The sequence below is a fragment of the Polypterus senegalus genome, chromosome 17, assembly GCF_016835505.1.
Source record: "Polypterus senegalus isolate Bchr_013 chromosome 17, ASM1683550v1, whole genome shotgun sequence".
Classification (NCBI taxonomy): domain Eukaryota; kingdom Metazoa; phylum Chordata; class Cladistia; order Polypteriformes; family Polypteridae; genus Polypterus; species Polypterus senegalus.
Genome location: NC_053170.1, coordinates 76,955,890 through 76,974,634, shown reverse-complemented (window position 1 = coordinate 76,974,634; position 18,745 = coordinate 76,955,890). Strand labels below are relative to the sequence as shown.

At 37.7% G+C, this 18,745-nt stretch overlaps 1 protein-coding gene across 4 annotated transcripts in view; it reads right to left on the bottom strand.

Annotated features, from left to right (window-relative positions):
* Window positions 1–18,745, bottom strand: part of macf1a (microtubule actin crosslinking factor 1a) — an 826,555-nt gene that overhangs the window by 483,608 nt on the left and 324,202 nt on the right. For all 4 annotated transcript variants that reach the window (XM_039739817.1, XM_039739818.1, XM_039739819.1 and 1 more), the window contains exons 20-23: window positions 14,448–14,573; window positions 13,235–13,387; window positions 3,956–4,110; window positions 3,752–3,878 (exon numbers count right to left, since the gene is read on the bottom strand). In XM_039739817.1, coding sequence (XP_039595751.1) covers window positions 3,752–3,878; window positions 3,956–4,110; window positions 13,235–13,387; window positions 14,448–14,573 — 561 coding nt within the window. The remainder of the gene's footprint in view (window positions 1–3,751; window positions 3,879–3,955; window positions 4,111–13,234; window positions 13,388–14,447; window positions 14,574–18,745) is intronic.

Below are 18,745 nucleotides of genomic sequence, written 5' to 3'. Positions count from 1 at the left end.
ACAGAATTTCCAGTTTCATTGTTTCAAAACACCAATCACATTCACAGTTATTCCTAGTCATGTGCACCGCTCACACCCATGTCCACAGTTTTCCTAGAGGTGGTATAACAAAATAAGTGGGGGTTGTAGTGGGAACATGACTGAGAGAATAAAACTGGGAAAAAATGCTTACTTTTACAAGCACCATAAATTTAAACTGGCTGTTACAGATTCAAATCAAACGTATGCTTTTATTATATAATAGTAATAAAAATATCAGCTCACTACTCAAAATGGTAACTGGTGGACCCGGAAATTGAACTGAGGACCTCTTGATTACTAGTCAGCAGTTCTTACCACTGCATCACCGAAGCAGTCATGTAAGCAGCAACCCTAAGCCAACTTCTTTTTCTCTAGTTATATTCTTGTATTCTATATACTCTTCTATGTACCTTTTGTGAAAGTGTTTATTTGATATTTGGACTTCAGTCTTCACACATTATACACTTCATGTCTACATTTTGTCAATTATTACTAAAATATAAAAAATGTTTCTTTTTTATTTATGTGCCTAACATTTCATCCTACATTTACACAGATCATTGTAGACACAGAACACACATGAATTATATATGTATTCCAAATGACGTTAGTGGGGTGGGGGGATGGGATAGCAGGCTGCTTGTGCTGATCGACACATGTATAAAACACAAGACGCTCATGGATAGGTGCAAAGGAATTTAAGTAGGATGCCTACAAGTTTTTTCGTAGGCTTCAGGGATACTAGTGTTAAAACATGAAAAGGCATGTTATCACTCTGCAGTTTTTGGGCTAATAGGGGGCATTTTCAAAATCTCTAGCATGCCTTTTAGGAGCCCAGATTATATTTTGGTTAATGGTGAGCAACTTATTTTATTATGATTCCTATTTATTATTATGTCCTTTTTGTGACTGCATAAGGTAAGATCCACTTTCTAATGGAGTGTGGCCTTTTGATTGCCAAAGTTAGTGTCGATTTACTAAGGCTGAAAACCTGAAAATTTGTGACAAGATCACTGTTGAAACACTCAAGTCATCACATTTGATCAATAAGCTGCTTAATATTTTAGGTCATTTTCTCATCTCTAGTAAGCCCTGTCAGATAAAAGGAATTACCTGCTACTTCAGTTTACATTTTTTTAACCAAGTAACACGTTTCATGAAATGACTCAACACTGCATCAACATTCAATAGATACTGAAGGTTTACTAGTACAGTAAACTGTCTAATCTTACTGTGCTTTCTCTCCTTTTCCACCCTAAAATTATTTTTTCTGAAAACATAGGACCACTCATATATACTGTATGGTTTCCAGATGCTCTCTGCATATAGCACATTCTCTGACTTGGTTGTAATGCTGTCACCCCCTCCCTGCAGTCATTGCTATTTTATCCTAAGTATTTAATCCGCTAAAAAGTTCTTCCAGTATTTGAAAAGCTACTTTCTTTTTATTTCTGTCATAATGATACTTGTAATTATGCCCCAGTTGCTTTACAGCCTAGTCATCTTATGCCTAGTAAAGATGAATTGGCTGGAGTGAGGTGTGGGGTGAATGGGTAACAATAATGAATCTTGTCTCAGGTGACATTATGTAATCCACCGGCCCTGCTGTCAGGTATACTGTTATTTATTAGATTTTTTAGGACTTTCTCATACCATGCTGCCTTCCCACCCCTTACTATTTTATTCTGGAGCAGGGGCTGATCATTTCCTTTCACCCATACCATCATTTCTTTATACATATATCCAACAAAAGTGAAAACAACTCATGAAAAGCCCCATTTACTTTTTATAAATAAAAATAGACCACAGACAGGCAAAGAACACTGTTCCCAAGCAAGGGACAGAAGTGCCAAGATGAAATATTTAAGGCACCTGTATTCATTGTCTATGTCTACAGAAAAAAGTCAGAGAATCGGAAGCACATGAAATACTGATATTCATGGTACTCTTATGAGAAAAGAAGTTTAAACATTGCTTACAATTAAAAAAAATATATATATATTACCAGAGAGCTGCCTATGCTTGCCTTTTCCTTTATTTCATTAATCAAGGATTTCCCTAAGCACTTTGTTACTACAGTGTTGGCCAGGGGAGAGTATGGTGTCTCGTCTCCCAACTTGTTATTTGCACTTATATCTGCCCAGTCCTTTTCACTGATTAATTCCATACTCTGCTAACTTCTTAAAGTAGTTGTAACCTTATATTGGAATCAGGCCCCTTAAACTGAGATTACAGTTAAATATCCCTGCTTTCTCTTAAAAATCTCACTGGAATTTTTTTTACATGCACAACTAAGTGGTACACCTAAGAGGATATTTATGAGTGTGGTGAGAGAGGACATGCAGGTGGTGGGTGTGACAGAGCAAATGCAAAGGACAGTAAGATGTAAAATCAGATGATCTGCTGTGGTGACCCCTAATGGAAGGTGCCAAAAGAAGAAGAAGAAGATGATGACATTAGTTTGATTGACATCTGATCTTTTATATCCAAACCAACAGCAGAAAAATGAATGAATGTTACAGCTTTTCTTTGCAAAATATTATTCACTAGAGAAACACTGTTTGTCTCCATCTTTGCATTAATATGTTGTGGTACCCGGCCGGGATGCCCAGGAGGACCGGAGGAGGGCTTGTGCCTCCTCCAGACCGCGAGGGGGCGTCCGCCCTGGTTATGTTGGGGGCCTCGGGTAAAGGGCTTGGAAGCCAGGCCTGTAGGGACCCGTGGCCACGGCCAGTCGGCGCCCCAGTGCCTGAATATCCTAGGAGTCCAGCACTTCCGCCACACCAGGAAGTGCTGGGGGGAAGACGACAGGGGACACCCGGACGGCTTCCAGGTACGCAGCCAGCACTTCCGCCACACTGGGGCGTGGGTACGGAGGAATGCCGGGAAGCAGCTGGAGCCCATCCGGGTTCCCATTTAAGGGGCCGCCTTACTCCAGTCATTGGCAAGAGTCGGGAGCGGAGTGGACTGAGCTGAGTTGGAGAAGAGAGAAGGAGGCAGTCTGAAGAAGGCATTGTGTGGCCAGGACTTTGGGGAATTTTGGAGTTTGTGGTGCACTTTGAACTTTATTATTGTAAATAAATTTGTGTTTGGGTGACAATGATGGTGTCTGCAATGTCTGTGTCCGGGTCAACCTCCACAATGTTTTGACTACACACACGTGGACAAGCTGATCAAACTGGACAGATTAGTAGCCTGATTTTTTTTCCTCCTTTGGCATATTCCTTGTTTGCTCAACTGTTTAACAGTACCATGTGAATGTCACTTTTAAATATTGCTATAAAACAATTGATTTATGCTAAATGAAGCAATTTAAATGAAAAAATAAATCACCAAACCCTAGTTTGAGCATTGCTCTTAATAGCTTTTGATAAAGTGTTACAATTAAATTTATAATTAAGTAATTTCTTGAAGTATGTGCTTTTAAAGTTAATATTTGTCATTAACACATGTTCTGGATTTACTGGGTTGAGAGCCACAACTAGAAGTGGTACAGTCTACTGTAACTGAGTCTTTATTGGCAATTCAGTCTTCTTCAAAAAATGTCCTGTCCCTGGCTTAAGATATTTACCTATGTATAGAGTTCCAGTGCAAAAAAATGCTGCCCTAGAAATGAAAGCCTACAACTGTTTGTGAAAGGACTTGTAATTCCAAGTTCAAACATATAAGAAAATATCCAGTTAACAATAGAGAAAATAAAATCAGGTAACTATTGTTCATTCCAACTTACGGTGTCTAGGTTCCATGCCATAATATTCTTGATATCTGTTACCAGGTAGTTCCAGGAAATTATGCTTTTCATGTTGACATGAAACTGATGCCACACAGTCATTGCATTCTGATAAAGCTGTTCAATTCTGAGAAACACAAAAAATATCTTCATATCCTCCAAGAGCTTGCCATACTACACTTTAAGTACTTAGAAGTTAATTACCTGTTGGCCTTGTCAAGAGCATCTTGGTTTGGTGGTGGGATCCCAAAGCACACTGAGGGTACCATTGCCTCATTTCCTGTTGGACTGATAACCTTCCATTTAGTACGCTGAGAATTATCTACAAGAACACACTCATCACTCATGTTGATTGTTATCTGTGCAAAGAGAGGGAGCTTTGTCATCTGCAGGAACATTATGAATTATTTTTCTAGAATTGAGAAATGAATAAGACTATAAAACAGAAAAATAATCCTGCACCATTTAAAAGAAGAGCTCCATAAGTGAAGCTTCCTTATGTGTATCCCTGACCAATATGATAACAACTCCAACAAACACAAACAAAGCCATCCAAAGAATTTCAATAAAACTTAACATAAAGAGTAAATGTGATAAAAGGGTAGCTCACACTGAATTTCTTAGAACTTCAGAACAAACATTAAGCTTCAGTTATCCTACTGATTCAGTGCCTTTGAGACACATGATGGTATGTGTTAGTTACATAGTGTGTTACTCCACTGCAATATTTGTTGTATTATGGAAGCACAGTAAAAAGCTGTAAAAACAAAACTTAACTTTATGGAAAAGCAATAAAGAAAAGCAATCAATCCTACAAACTGGAATTTGTGCACTTAATCGGCACAGAAACAAATTGGAATTATTATTTTTTATGCAGAAGAGAATCCTAATTTAATTAAAATACTGTGTTACAGAAACACAGCCAATGAGCAGATCTCGTTAAAAAGGAATTCAAGTTAAGACACTCTATCAACACTCTTACTTCCACTTTTGTGGAAAAATGTTATATCTTCAATAAGCTTATCGCATTGCTGTGAAGTACTCAAGACAATCATTAGCTAGACACAAATGAAAGGCACAGTGTAGTAAATATGGTGTAATAAAATAAGTTAATAAATAAATAAGATTAATAAACAGTTAACTGTATTACTGTTGTGATTTGGGCACTTGCCAAAGTTATAAAACTAAGCACACTGTGGCTATAATAAATTAAAAAAAACTCTTTCAAAAACCCCCAATGACTATCTACATTGTTCAACCATCTTTGTAAGAATGTAATAAAGTGATCAATATATAGTCTAATTGATTTGAGAAGTCATGTCAGGCCAGTTCTGCAAAAAGAAAAAAGAAAAAAAAATCCCTTCAAATCCTATTTTCTTTATTTAGAATTGCAACATTTATTTCCATAAATTGCAGCACTTTTTGAAACAGAATTATATTTTCCAGGAAAGAAATGTATCCATACACGTATGCTTTAGAAACATTTAAAAGTCCAATCTAATGAAATTTGTTGAGTATAGGCTTATCAGTCAGATTCTGTAGGAATGTATGTACGAAATGTCCTGTTGGCCGGACACCATCATATATCAAAGTTGCTTGTGTACACTGCAATAAATCCACAAGTCATTCAAAAGTAAGAATGGTGTTTTCCCAATCCCAAGGGTATCTTCTTTCAAATAAATCATACATTTCTCTGTTTTCTTCTCTATTTCATTAGTAAGATATGCGATTTCCACATGTATATGCTGATACAAATAGTACATCCCAGCCAGGTTAGTCTGCTTTTATCAAAGATCCCACCTGTGTTGAGCCACATACATTAAAAGGCTCATTAATAATTGAATAACTGATGTTCAGAGTATTCTGATGAGGTTGCAGAATGAATGACCAATCAGACATGTCATAGCAGTGCAAAAAAAGGTAAGAAATAAATTAGGTGTGCAAATGCTCATTTTTACACACCCTTACGCAAAAGCTTCTGTGGGATAACCTGGACACTGATTGGATGATGGGCAATAAGATTTAAAAGTTTCTACTAGGGAAATTTCTTCAAAAAAAAAATAAAAGAAAGAAAGAAAACATACGGTACAAAATGCAAGTGATGCACAATAACAATACATTTGCTGAAGGTCTCAATGCTAGGCTTGATTTCTAAGTACAGTGATCCCTCGCTATATCACGTTTCGACTTTCGCGGCTTCACTCTATCTCGATTTTTTTCTCAAACACGCTTATGTCACTACGCATGCACTTTCTGAGAACTTTTATCTAAGCCCTACGATGGTACCTAAACGTGCTGCTTTTTCTAAGCCTTCTGACAATAAAACTAAGCGCCGGAGGAAGATGCTTACTATCCAGGAGAAGGTGAAACTCTTGGATATAATTAAAGATGGTAATACCCTACAAAAGCCTCCTCACGCATATGAAAAGACAGCGCCAGCAACTGCCTATCAAGATGTTCTTCAGCCGCACAACCACACACCCACTGCCTACTCCTAGTACTCCTTCAGCGGAAGAAGAAAACAACGCACCTGCTGAAGATACTGCACCACCTCTGAAGACTCTCCTACTGAGGTTGTGCCTTCATAGGTTAGTGGTTGTGTGTAAGAACTGTGTGTGTTTGTGTGCAATTAAATGTACAGTACAATAATCTACTATATAAAAGCATTCGGGATTGCCCTTCCGTCCCGTGAGTGCAAAGCGTAGCGGTATTACAGACTTACTACTTGCAGCTTGAGGTACGAAGCAACGCGATGTGAGAAGAGTTCTGGTCCTCTCATCGTTCCCTTGCTTTTTGTGCGCGATGCGCTGGAAAAATAGACAAAATTATGTATCTGGAAATAATTAATGTTGATGGAGTACAAATGCCTCACCGCGTAGTAAATATCAGGGGAGATGGTGCTTGCTTATTCTCATCTATAGCTTATTTAGTGCACGAAACTCCATCTTTAGCGGTACAGACACGGGCTGACATTATACGACTTTGGACAGGCACTTGAGGGGCTAAAAAAAAAACATAGGTTTTCAGGAGATGTTATTAATGGGAACTTTGATGTTTTCATTCCCTACACTTACATGCCTGATGTACACATGGAGCACACAAAACTTGAGGATAAAAGTCGGTCGCCTTAAAAGGCGAGTGCGCCTAGTAATATGATATTTGTAACGTCTAATATGTCTTATTTTCTCTTATTTTGTCTATACTATATTTGTAATACGAGTGTAATGGTGACTAAAGGGTGTTATTTCATGTCTAGAGGGCTCTAATAATGTTAAAAAATGTATTTAGAAGGTCGTAAACAGGTTTTCTATACTCTAACTGCGAAAATATTCGATTTATAAATAAAGAATCCTACTTCGCAAAAATTCATTTATCACGGTAGAGTCTGGAACGGATTAACCGTGATAAATGAGGGTTCACTGTACTGCATATGGTATAACTGCAGTTTTACAGTACAGTTTTTTGGTATTACTTTTCTGAGCAGTGCTTTTTCAATTTCAATTTACAGTGCTAGTAACGTTTTTTAGTGAATACTGTTACACTTTTCTTGCAACTCTCAAAGTTTTACATGAGGACACCCCCTCACGCTGGTTGTGCCACTGGGTCATGAGAACATGAGAGGGAAAAAAAAATTAAGCACTTTCAGATTCTGATTTGTTCATGCTATAAACCCTCCATGCCACCCCCTTTATTTACCAAAGGAGATGATAATGTTGGAAGATATTTTTTTTTATCTCATTCTTAAAAAAAAAACAGTTAAAAAATAATTCTGTATATAAGGACTAAGTACTGTAAATGTGAATTATTTATTCATGATATTTATTTATTATTTTAAATTCTAATTTGAGCTACATCCTGTGCATGAAAATGTGCTATATATTGTCACTTTTTGAATAACATCAGACATCTAAATGTGTCTCAGGAAAAAAAAAATTGAAACCATTACTTTATTAAATTTACCTTTGAAAGAGCTATACCACTTCTGTTATCAACTGCTTATTTTGTTTAACAAAGTCAAAAATGGGGCAATATTTCAAAATGTGAACTTCAAACCTCACCCACCCACCTCTGTCCCAGTCCCGTGCCACACTACAGCTGCAACATCCAAGCACACATGATCAAAGGAATGCCTGCATCAAGAGTCTCTGCACATAAAGGATTTAACTATGAAGGCAGCAGATTTCCAGTTATGAATGGATTAACTGGATGGTTAATTAATCTGTGATGCACACAACTCCAGACGTTCTTTGGCATAATTAGATCACAGTCTCCCACTTACAGACAAGAAGAAGTTTAGCAGATAGAGTGCCGTGAAATAAGAATTTGTGCTGGTGCACTTACAGAGCAAGGCCTGAAAGATCTAAGAGTACTGCTGAAAAGGAGCTGGTAGCATGGAAGAGAGTGAGCAAAAGTTTAGAGACCTGAAAACCAGCACAGGTGGACAATATCAATATATTTGCATAAATGTCCTCTAAAGGGGCTATATCTTAAGCAGAGAATTAAGCAACAGACTGACTTCATCACCCAAGAGTGTGTTTTATTTTAGTGTTGACTTTGTCTGTGTGGAATATCCACTGTAATTTACAGCAGGGCTTGCCCAGATCATAATGTGTAAAGACTGAACTTTATTTTTACTTTGTTATATGCTGCATATTATCACTTACAAAGATGTATGATTTTTAATATATGCATGCTACTGTTACCCGTTTGTGTATCTTTATTCTTTATATCAGCAGTTCCATTGCTGGTTCCCTAAGAGACAAAAGCTAATTTTGGATGAGACATAGAGTCCATCATAGACAAACATACATCCACACACATTCCACAATGCTCTTAGTATTATTGTTGGCAACATGTATTTATGTCACTGTTTTGGGCCAGGCAGTGCACTGAAATATGTTGTACCCTTTCACATAAATGATTTTCTTGTTTTTGGTATGTTTTGCCGACGTAAACCTGAAATCAGTTTTAACAGACAGATTTAGTAAACTGGTGAGTTTTCTTACAGTGAGAGATCAAGTTAATACAATAAAGGCAACAAAAAATAAGTGTTAAGAAAATCAGGGTCCCTTGTACTTTGTGTGTGTGTCAACATGCTTATGGTATGGTGTCAAGGAGAGGAATGAAGAAGGTCAGATGACAGAAGATTTTGCAAAAGGGATGGGGCATGGCTGTGGTGAATACGTATTTTAAGATGAGGAAGGAACATAGGGTGATGTACAAGAGTGGAGGAAGATGCACACAGGTAGATTATATTCCATGCAGAAAAGTCAATCTGAAAGAGACTGAAGGCTGCAAAGTGGTGGCAGGGAAAGTGTAGTTAGACAGTGTAGAAGGAAAAATTTTTATATTAGCATTAAATAGCAAAATTAACATAAAGAGTCATAAAAGTAATTAAAAGCTTCTAAAACATTAGATTAAGCATAAATTAGAATGTTAAGCAAATAAGATAGGTCAAGTAAATAGTTAACTAAAAAAATCAGTCATATTGCATTTTTTTTAAGCTTACAGCAGAATTACTAGTGTGTGAAAGAGCAAAAAATGACATGCAGAAACCAGCTTAGAACAGGATAAGAAATTGAGAACACATGTGTTCAAGGCTGAGAAGCTAAAGGAACGATACCACAAACAGAAGATGGCTCTGGTAGGCACGTAAAGAAACCAGCTGGATTGATGAATCAGCAGAAAGACAACAAAACGCTTTTGCTGCAAGCAAGGTCACACTGATGTAATGCATGAAAGAAACGCTAGTATATTCAGGCATTAGCAATAAATATAGAAGAATATATTAGAAATTAACTTTAGCGTAGAAGTTAAGGCAAGTCAAGCATGCCAAGCAAATGATTTAATGGAAGCATATACCATATTTCTTTTTAATTAAAGCTTAGCTTTAGGCCAACATTATAGCATAGCCTGAAAGGCTAGAGAAGGAAGTGATACCATGAAAGACTAAATATGGAATAAGGAACATCTGCCCAGTCGAAGAACCAATCAAGAATAAACAAAACAGAAACTAGAGTGAACAAAAGACAGTATAGACAGGTGCAGAATGAGCTAATTGAACGAGGTCAAGATGATAAGAAATTGTTATATAAACTTCGATTGCTGCAATGTTCGGGGCTCAGCTCAATTTGGCTGTTTTGGGTTGAGTCCGTGTTGTTATTTGTGTTGTTTAATTGCAATAAAGCTTTAAAACTGTCTGTCTATCTCGAGTCCTAATATCCTTCATTTTCAGGTAAAAAGCCTTCTGGTGACCAATTTTTCGCCACGACAACAGCTGGTCTGTAGGATGATGCTGGAGATCAAGTAGAGGAGGAGAGTGAGGGCAAAGTCAAGGATCAAATGGTGGAAGCTGAAAAAGAAAGGCTGCAAGGTTGAGTTTAGGGAGGAGGTAAGATAAACACTTGGTGGCAATGAAGAGTCACCAGAAAGCTGGGCAACAACAGCAGAAGTAGTAAGGGTAACAGCAAGAAGGGTGCTTGGCATGACATCTGGACAGAGGAAGGAGGAAAAGGAAACCTGGTGTTGGAATGGGGAAGGCATATAGAGGAAGAGGAATGGCAAGGAAGGAGTGGGATAGTCAAAGAGATGCAGAAAGTAGACAAGAGTACAAGGAGATAAGTCGCAAGGTAAAGAGAGCGGTGGTGAAGGATAAAGAAAAGGCATATGATGAGATGAGAGGTTGGACACTAAGAAGGGAGAAAAGGACCTGTACCAATTGCCAAGACAGAGGGCACGAGATGGGAAAGTTTTTACAGCAGGTTAGGGTCATAAAGGATAAAGATGGAAACATACTCACAAGCGAGGAGGGTGTGTTAAAAAGATGGAAAAAAAAGTACTTCAAGAGGCTGATGAATGAAGAGAATGAGACAGAAAAGGTTGGATGATGTGGAGATAGTGAATCAGGAAGTGCAACGGATTAGCAAGGTGGAAGTAACGACAGCTATAAAGAGGGTGAAGAATGGAAAGGCAGTTGGTCCAGATGACATACATGTGGAAGCATGGAGGTATTTAGGAGAGATGGCAGTGAAGTTTTTAACCAGATTGTTTAATGGAATCTTGGAAAGTGAGAGGATGCCTGAGAAGTGAAGAAGAAGTGTACTGGTACTGATTTTTAAGAATAAGGGGGGATGTGTAGAGCTGTAGTAACTACAGGGGGATAAAACTGTTATGTTATGGGAAAGAGTAGTGGAAGCTAGGTTAAGAAGGGAGGTGATGACTAGTAAACAGCAATATGGTATCATGCCAAGAAAGAGCACAACAGATGCAATGTTTGCTCTGAGGGTGTTGATGGAGAAGTAGAGAAGGCCAGAAAGAGTTGCATTATGCCTCTGTGGACCTGGAAAAAGCATATGACAGGGTGCCTCAAGAGGAGTTGTGATATTGTATGAGGAAGTCGGAAGTGGCAGAGAAGTATGTAAGAGTGGTACAGGATATGTACGAGGGAAGTGTGACAGCGGTTAGGACTGTTATAGGAGTGACAGATAAATTCAAGGTGGAGGTGGGATTACATCAGGGATAAGCTCTGAGCCCTTTCTTATTTGCAATGGTGATGGGCAGGTTGACAGACGAGATTACACAGGAGTCCCCATGGACTATGATGTTTGCTGATGACATTGTGATCTGTAGCGATAGTAGGGAGCAGGTTGAGGAGACCTTGGAGAGGTGGAGATATGCTCTAGAGAGGAGAGGAATGAAGGTCAGTAGGAACAAGACAGAATACATGTGTGTAAATGAGAGGAAGGTCAGTGGAATGCTGAGGATGCAAGGAGTAGAGTTGGCGAAGGTGGAAGAGTTTACATACTTGGGATCAACAGTACAGAGTAACGAGAATTGTGGGAGAGGTGAAAAAGAGACTGCAGGCAGGGTGGAATGGGTGGAGAATAGCGTCAGGAGTAATTTGTGACAGACAGTTATCAGCAAGAGTAAAAGGGAAGATACAGGACAGTGGCACTGCCCAAAAAGCAGGAGACAGAGCTGGAGGTGGCAATGTTGAAGATGCTAAGATTTGCATTGGATGTGACGAGGATGGTCAGAATTAGAAATGAGTACATTAGAGGGTCAGCTCAGTTTGGATGGTTGGGAGACAAAGTCAGAGAGGCGAGATTGTGTTGGTTTGGACATGTGCAGAGTAGAGATGCTGGATATACTGGGAAAAGGATGTTAAAGACAGAGCTGCCAGGCAAGAGGGAAAGAGGAAGGCCTAAGGGAAGGTTTATGGATGTGGTGAGAGAGAAGATGCAGGTGATGGGAGTGACAGAGTAAGATGTAGAGGACATAAAGATATGGAACAAGATGATCTGCTGTGTCAACCCCTAACAGGAGCAGCTGAAAGAATAAGAACAACAAGAAACGGAACAAGAACCGTGGCTAAATCCTAAAGATAAGGATGAGTATAACAAAGGCAGACAAGACAGAAAAGTAGAAATATGGCCATTTACAAGGAAGAGAACTTAATTGGACATGAAACACATCCTGGTAGTGAAATTTTGGTTTAAGCAGAAAGGTGCAGGGTCAGAAGCATAAAACTGGGAGAATGTTAGAGAGTTCAAAAAGAAAATTACACTGTCAATATATAACTACAAGTAAGCACTGGAATATTGAGAGTAATCAGGAACTTTATTTGACAGATTGTGTAGAATGGTAAAAGAAGTTAATTGAATTAATAAAATAATAAAAAAAATCCTGGGACAAGACATGACTTTTTCAGAGAGATACTTCCATGTCCTGCAAGACAAGACTTAACCACGCCCAGGGCCAGAAATAAAAGTCAAACAGTAGATGACAAAGTAGAATGTCGTAAAGAATTCAAAAATGTTGGTGCAATACACATGCAGAGAAGGTTAGAGATAATGAAAGTACTAAAATTCAAAACTCTCATAAAAATGGTAGTAACGATCTCATTAGCACAAACAAGCGGAAATTATTATTCGGTGAAATAAAGGAACAGCGAAAAGAGATCAAATATATTGTTTGGATTGTCTAATTCACGTTGCCAACAGTAAAAAAAAATTTTAAAAAGTTGTGTTCCCAATGAAGAGGTCTATCTGTGTGAATTAAAAGATTTGTTGTTTGGTGAAAGTGAAATCCACATATGAGAGTGGCAGACATGCGAAGTGGCTGGTGCATAGCGCAAGCCGGGCAGGTTGGTGAGCAAAGCAAGCAGAGGGCAAAGCCCCCAGTGTGTGTGTGTGTGTATGTGTGTATATATATATATATACATACATACATACACACATACATATATACATACATATACATATATATATATAAAATAAATAATGAACTGTGAACACTGTAAAAGTAACATTAATCATATAAGTGAGACTTGAGAAAAATTATTTCATTTCATTCTGTGTGCTTAGGTGTTTATGCTTCTTTTAATATTTTTAACATTATGACATAATACATCATGCATCCTGTAAAAAAATAATTGGGAACTGATGTTACATTTGTCTTGTGAAGAAATGTTCAACAAATTACCTCAATCTGACGATAATCACACATGGCTCTGATAGGTATGGCTGCATCTACAGCATAGTCTGGGTTTCTTGGCTTCAGTTGAACAATAAATTTAGCTCGACCTACTAGACTTGCCACAGAACTTTTGTATTGAATCAGCTGTTCTTTTTCATCCTGCAGTAGAAGTAAAACAAAAAAAATGTGACAGGGCAACCAGTCTATCTCCATATCTCAAATAGATCTCCTGGAATATAAATCATATTCTATTTACATGAAACTCTTTTTATTACAATTAAGTGGTGCAATAAAGATTAGGTATAATTTAATTAGTTAATGCTGCATCTAAACAAAGTTATCTATCTACTGAACATTTGTATTCAAAGGCTATACTAACTTTTCCCATGTCTAAAAGGTCTACGTTAGCAACCTGTATTAAGGGGTAATTAACATTCTTTTTTATTTTGCATTTATATCTTCAGTTTCTTCCCACACCAATTTACTTGTATCCCTCATACTTACCAACTGGCATTTGTTAATACTGATCCCTTATATTTTATGTGTGCCACACCCATTTTCTGCTGCTACCATTTTAGTGTACTTTTTAAAACCACAGGCTGCACAGAGTAACAAAGTAGACAAAAATGGCAAATGAATTGAAATAATCTACTTTTTGGAAATACTGCTGTAAATAACAATGAAACACTAATGATGACTCGCAAAGATTCTCAGAAAAAGTATTATATTGTGAACCCAACCCAAAGTAAATTAACAAATCACAGAATAATATTTGCGTATCATTACACTACTATTAAAACACACTTGTACCATATTGTTCACCTGCAAACCAACATTACTGAAAACAAAAAAAGGAAAAATCCACAAGCTCGTATCAGATTGTCATTTTTATGATTGGACAAAGTCCAGAACAGTACAAACTGCTGAATGCCATTCCAGTGCAAAGGGATATTCAGACTTCTAGAAATGTGGCAAAAGGCACCATTCAGGATGGTATTTTTTTTACAGACAAGCAAACAAAAGCACTTAAAATTAATTACAAGTGATAATTTCTCTTTCTTAACCCTAATAAATCATAATAATAACATAGTCATTACATTACATTCTTACACCCCAGTATAAACCAATTCAGATTCTCAAATGTACATGACCACCTATTAAAAAACTATTTTCATATCTTTTAAATCTGTGACACAATTATGCAAATACAACACTCTACCATGGAATCCTGAAGCAGATCTTCCAACCGACTCAGACGGCTCTTGCAGTCACAGGTATACTTCCTTCTGATAGAATCCTGTAGTCTGATCAAAAATGACTCTGACTCCTGGACTTCGTTAAAAAACTGCAAAAGCATCAAAGCACATCAGTAGATAGTAGTTACTGCAATATTCAGGCTGCTAAGAAACTAAATAAAGTGCAGAGAGAGACAAAAGAGAGTACCCAATGTAAAAAAACAGCAAGAAACCCTCAATGTCAGTTTTTTTTCACTACTGTCAGAACTAAAGGATCACCATAAACAAGTTTAATATCCCCATAGTTTAATAAGAATATACAAGTAAAGACCAAAACGTTTTTACCAAAAGTGGCATCAGATTTCTAAAAAATAAAAAAAAAATACATTTGGTTCAACAGTTTTTTTTTATTTTAACAAAAGTTTCATGGAACAGCTATATAGTCTTTTTTACAATATGCAATGTGAAATAAATTAAATCACAAAGTATATTGATATTGTTAATGCTTAGTTTCCAGCAGCTACAATATGGAACGGAAAAAAGCTAAAGAAAAGAAACCCATGGTGCTTCTTGATTTCAATCAAATTCATATGTCAAATTAATAACTAAAATGTAAAAACACAATTGTCAGTGTGTTCCAAAAAAATGTTAATATTTCATACTTTCAACTTCTAGAAAATAAGGAGCTCTTGCTGAAGAAAAAAAATCAAACAAAAATACTGAATAAACATAGTACTGATGAGTTCAAAAGACACTATAACTTGCCACAGTTTTATGATGAATCAGAACCATATCCCACCTGTATATAATAAACAACAGAGTGCCAAAGAAGAAAAAAGAAACACGAAGGAAATATTTTTCTCAAAACGCTGAAGCAAGATGATAAAAAAATAATACAACCTCAATACCACCAGGCAATCTTTAAAAAAAATTAACATTTTTTGCCAGAATTGTAGTAAACAGAACTAACATCAGGGAGAAAGAAACAGGAAAAAAAAAGTTAGCTCATGGGTCCTACATTAGGCAGGCAAACTGCAAAACATAGCTTATCCAGGAGGGCCATAGGAAAAACTTATACCTGGATAGACAGACCACATACTAGGAGTGGAGACTGGGTGGCCTAACAGCACGGGGAGCAACGACATGTAAATTCCCACCTTGGGAATGCAGCTCCCACTTTGTCCATCGGGGCCATCTAAAGCATGGCCATTTGGGCATGCTGTAATAAGTACTCCTTAGACTTCGTCTCCATGGACGACCACATCCTACCTTGTCCGGCACCCGGGACTTTCCAGTGGAGCTGCGATATCCATGCCGTTTACTCACCCGACTGCTATCCTCCCAGAATATTCCAGCCCCATGGATATCTGTACCCCTAAGTCATAATTGTCCTACAAAAAGAGAAAATGCGAAAAACCATCAACACTGAAAATACTGTATTAAATACATTAGTGGAAAAAAGGAAAGAAAAAAAGGCTTGATTCTTTGTTCTCAGACATGTGCAGAATATTCTTTCCTACCCTCTACCCTTAGACTCTAACACTACAGCTTCCCTCTTTGATGTTCACACCAAGCAATCCCTCAGAACCAGCAAATACTCATCCTCAATCAAGATTATCCTAACTTCAATTTCCTTCATGTCCTCAGTCAGTATGGGGTTCTGATAGACCCAAAATGTAACTGTTGGTCTGTTACATGAATAGTGAGTCTGGGATAGGAAATTGTCCCCAATTATCCTGAACTGAATAAATTAGTTGTAAAATGGATAGGTGATTGAATAAGCAAACAGCTCTAGATATGTTTATTACAAAGGACGAATGCAAAGCTTCCTTTCATTTATCACAGTTATATAAGCTGCTAGATGATTAATCTAGCCATAATTTGAACTCCTTTTTCAAATATACAACAGCAACTCTCAGCTGACTGTTAACATTATTGAACTCTACAAGCAAGTGGGATATTTTTTATTTCTGAGATAATGCCATAACCTTACCAATGTGTTAATAATGAAAACTGTTTTTTATGATGTGGCTATAACAGGTTTGCTTTTTCTTCCCTCAGGCTTGGATAAATTAGGTGAATAAGAACTGGTGAGCCTAGTGGGTTGAATGGCTTATTTTTGCCAAAACTGATCTAATGTTATAGCTTAACACTAGAATTACCAGAGCCTACGAAAAAACTCGTAATTCCGTCCCACCTTAAATTGCTTCTTAAATCCCTTCACACCTCTCCGCCAGTGTCCTTTGTCCTCTAAATGTGCTGATAAAGAGAAGGTAGAAGTAGCCGGCTATTCCATCCCCCCACCAATTTAGAACGTGCACGAACTTCTCTCAGCTCATGCCTTGATTGAGTATCTGGAAGTGAAGTGGAGTTTTAGAGTGGAAATAATAGATTGTTATTTAGAACACACGCATTTCATGTCTGTTCCGTTTCTACAGTAATCTGTGTAAACACATTGTTAAAACAGAAACGTTTTTTATATTCTAGTAGTAGATGACAAAATGTAGGCATAAACTATATAATGTATGAAAGCCTTAAGTCCAAATATCAAAGAAATATTTTCACAAAAGGTACAAATATAACACAACAATTGCGCTTTTATTCAAAAATATAACTGCAGAAACAAAAAGCCACCTTAACATGCCACATTGACACCTGTTTATTGTAACTGCCTCCGTGGTGCAATAGAATCAGTTCCCGCCTGGGAATCAGAAGGTTGCAAGTTCAATCCTGCACCACTCCGTTTTGAGAAGTAAACTGCTCTTAGACTTAATATTTTAGAATAAAAGCATACATTTGATTTTAGTCTGTAAGAGCCGGTGCAATTTATGATCCTTGTAAAGGTTAGCTTTTTTTTTTTTTAATTCACTTTTCATTCTCTCAGTCGCGTTCAGAATCAATCCATACAACCCCATCTGACACGGCTGTTTTCACATAAAGACGCGATATAGCTCTGCAGTGTACCACGATGCATACTAACGCTCCCCTCCAACCCCCAAAAGGGGTCTGACACACAAACCCTGGCAAAGCTGCCTTCTTCGTATCTCACCGTCACTTGATTTTCTTTTTATTCAGTTTTATTGAGTGTTCCTGCCAGTCCCCACATGTTGCTGTATACTGTTTCTTTTGTACTCCAGGACATGCAGAGGACAGAATGGTAAAGAGCAGTAACTTATCCGCTATATGCAATCATCAGACACTCCCCATCTGCCTGTTGTTTTGTTATACTTTTACACCAACATATGTTTCTGTGTTTGAGCATGCTCAAAAAATACACATGTAATGCCACGAAAAGTGCACGCAGACACTTCATTTCACAAACAAAACAAGTGCACTTTAAGACTTCGAATCGATTATTCATAAAGCTTGAATTGGTGATCTGTTTTTCTGTGTTAACCTCATATATTTTCATACTTCTTCTCAAACTAAGGTGGTGCGAGGGTAAAATGAATCGGGATGCGCTGATCAATGTAATCGGTGTACCAGGAAATCATGCATTGACAAAAGCTCCCCTTTGCTTGTAATGCAAAGTGTGATTAAATGCATTATTTTTTAACGCGTTATGGAGCACATGCATCAAAGCTTCTCAGCTGTGCTTGTGCTAAGAAAAGGAAAGATTTTAAAAATAAAGTAACACGATTGTCAATGTAACCTTTTGTAAGTAGTGCCTGGGGGATTCAGTGTGGAGAAACTCTAGAGACAGCGTGTGTATTAACTTGTGGATTTTTCTGCGAGTATTTGTTGGCAGTGTGACGAAGTTGCTTCGGAAGACGGTGTTAGCCGCGGAGCTCAGCTCAGAGCGAAATGAGGTAAATGGGAGGGAAGATGATGGCGTGACTCCCCACCCCTTAACTGTCAATCCCCACAAACACAGTCTCTCGAAATTTGCATAAGCACACCCCTTCACCTACAATTTTAACTTAGTTACAAAGTGATCAAAACTCTCGTTTATATCCTGCGTCCTCTCATTAAACTTGTATCCCGCATTACCTGTGGGCCTGTGAAACGCCAGTGGTAGCCTGTCTATGAACTTAATTTAAAGTTTAGGTGTACACCTTGCTTTCTTTCCGAGGTAGCAGCAGTCATGAATATGGTAGTATATGTCACTCGCTTGCTTCTTATTGTTTCACTGCCTTCTCAATTATATAATGCATGTTTTCTTAAGCACTTTTTGGAGGTCTCCCTGGTTTTCTACGTACTGCGTTGACAGTCAGTTCATGTGATTACCACGTTTTTCCAGATCAACTCCATTACAGTTGAGGAATGAGCCTGTCAAATTTCA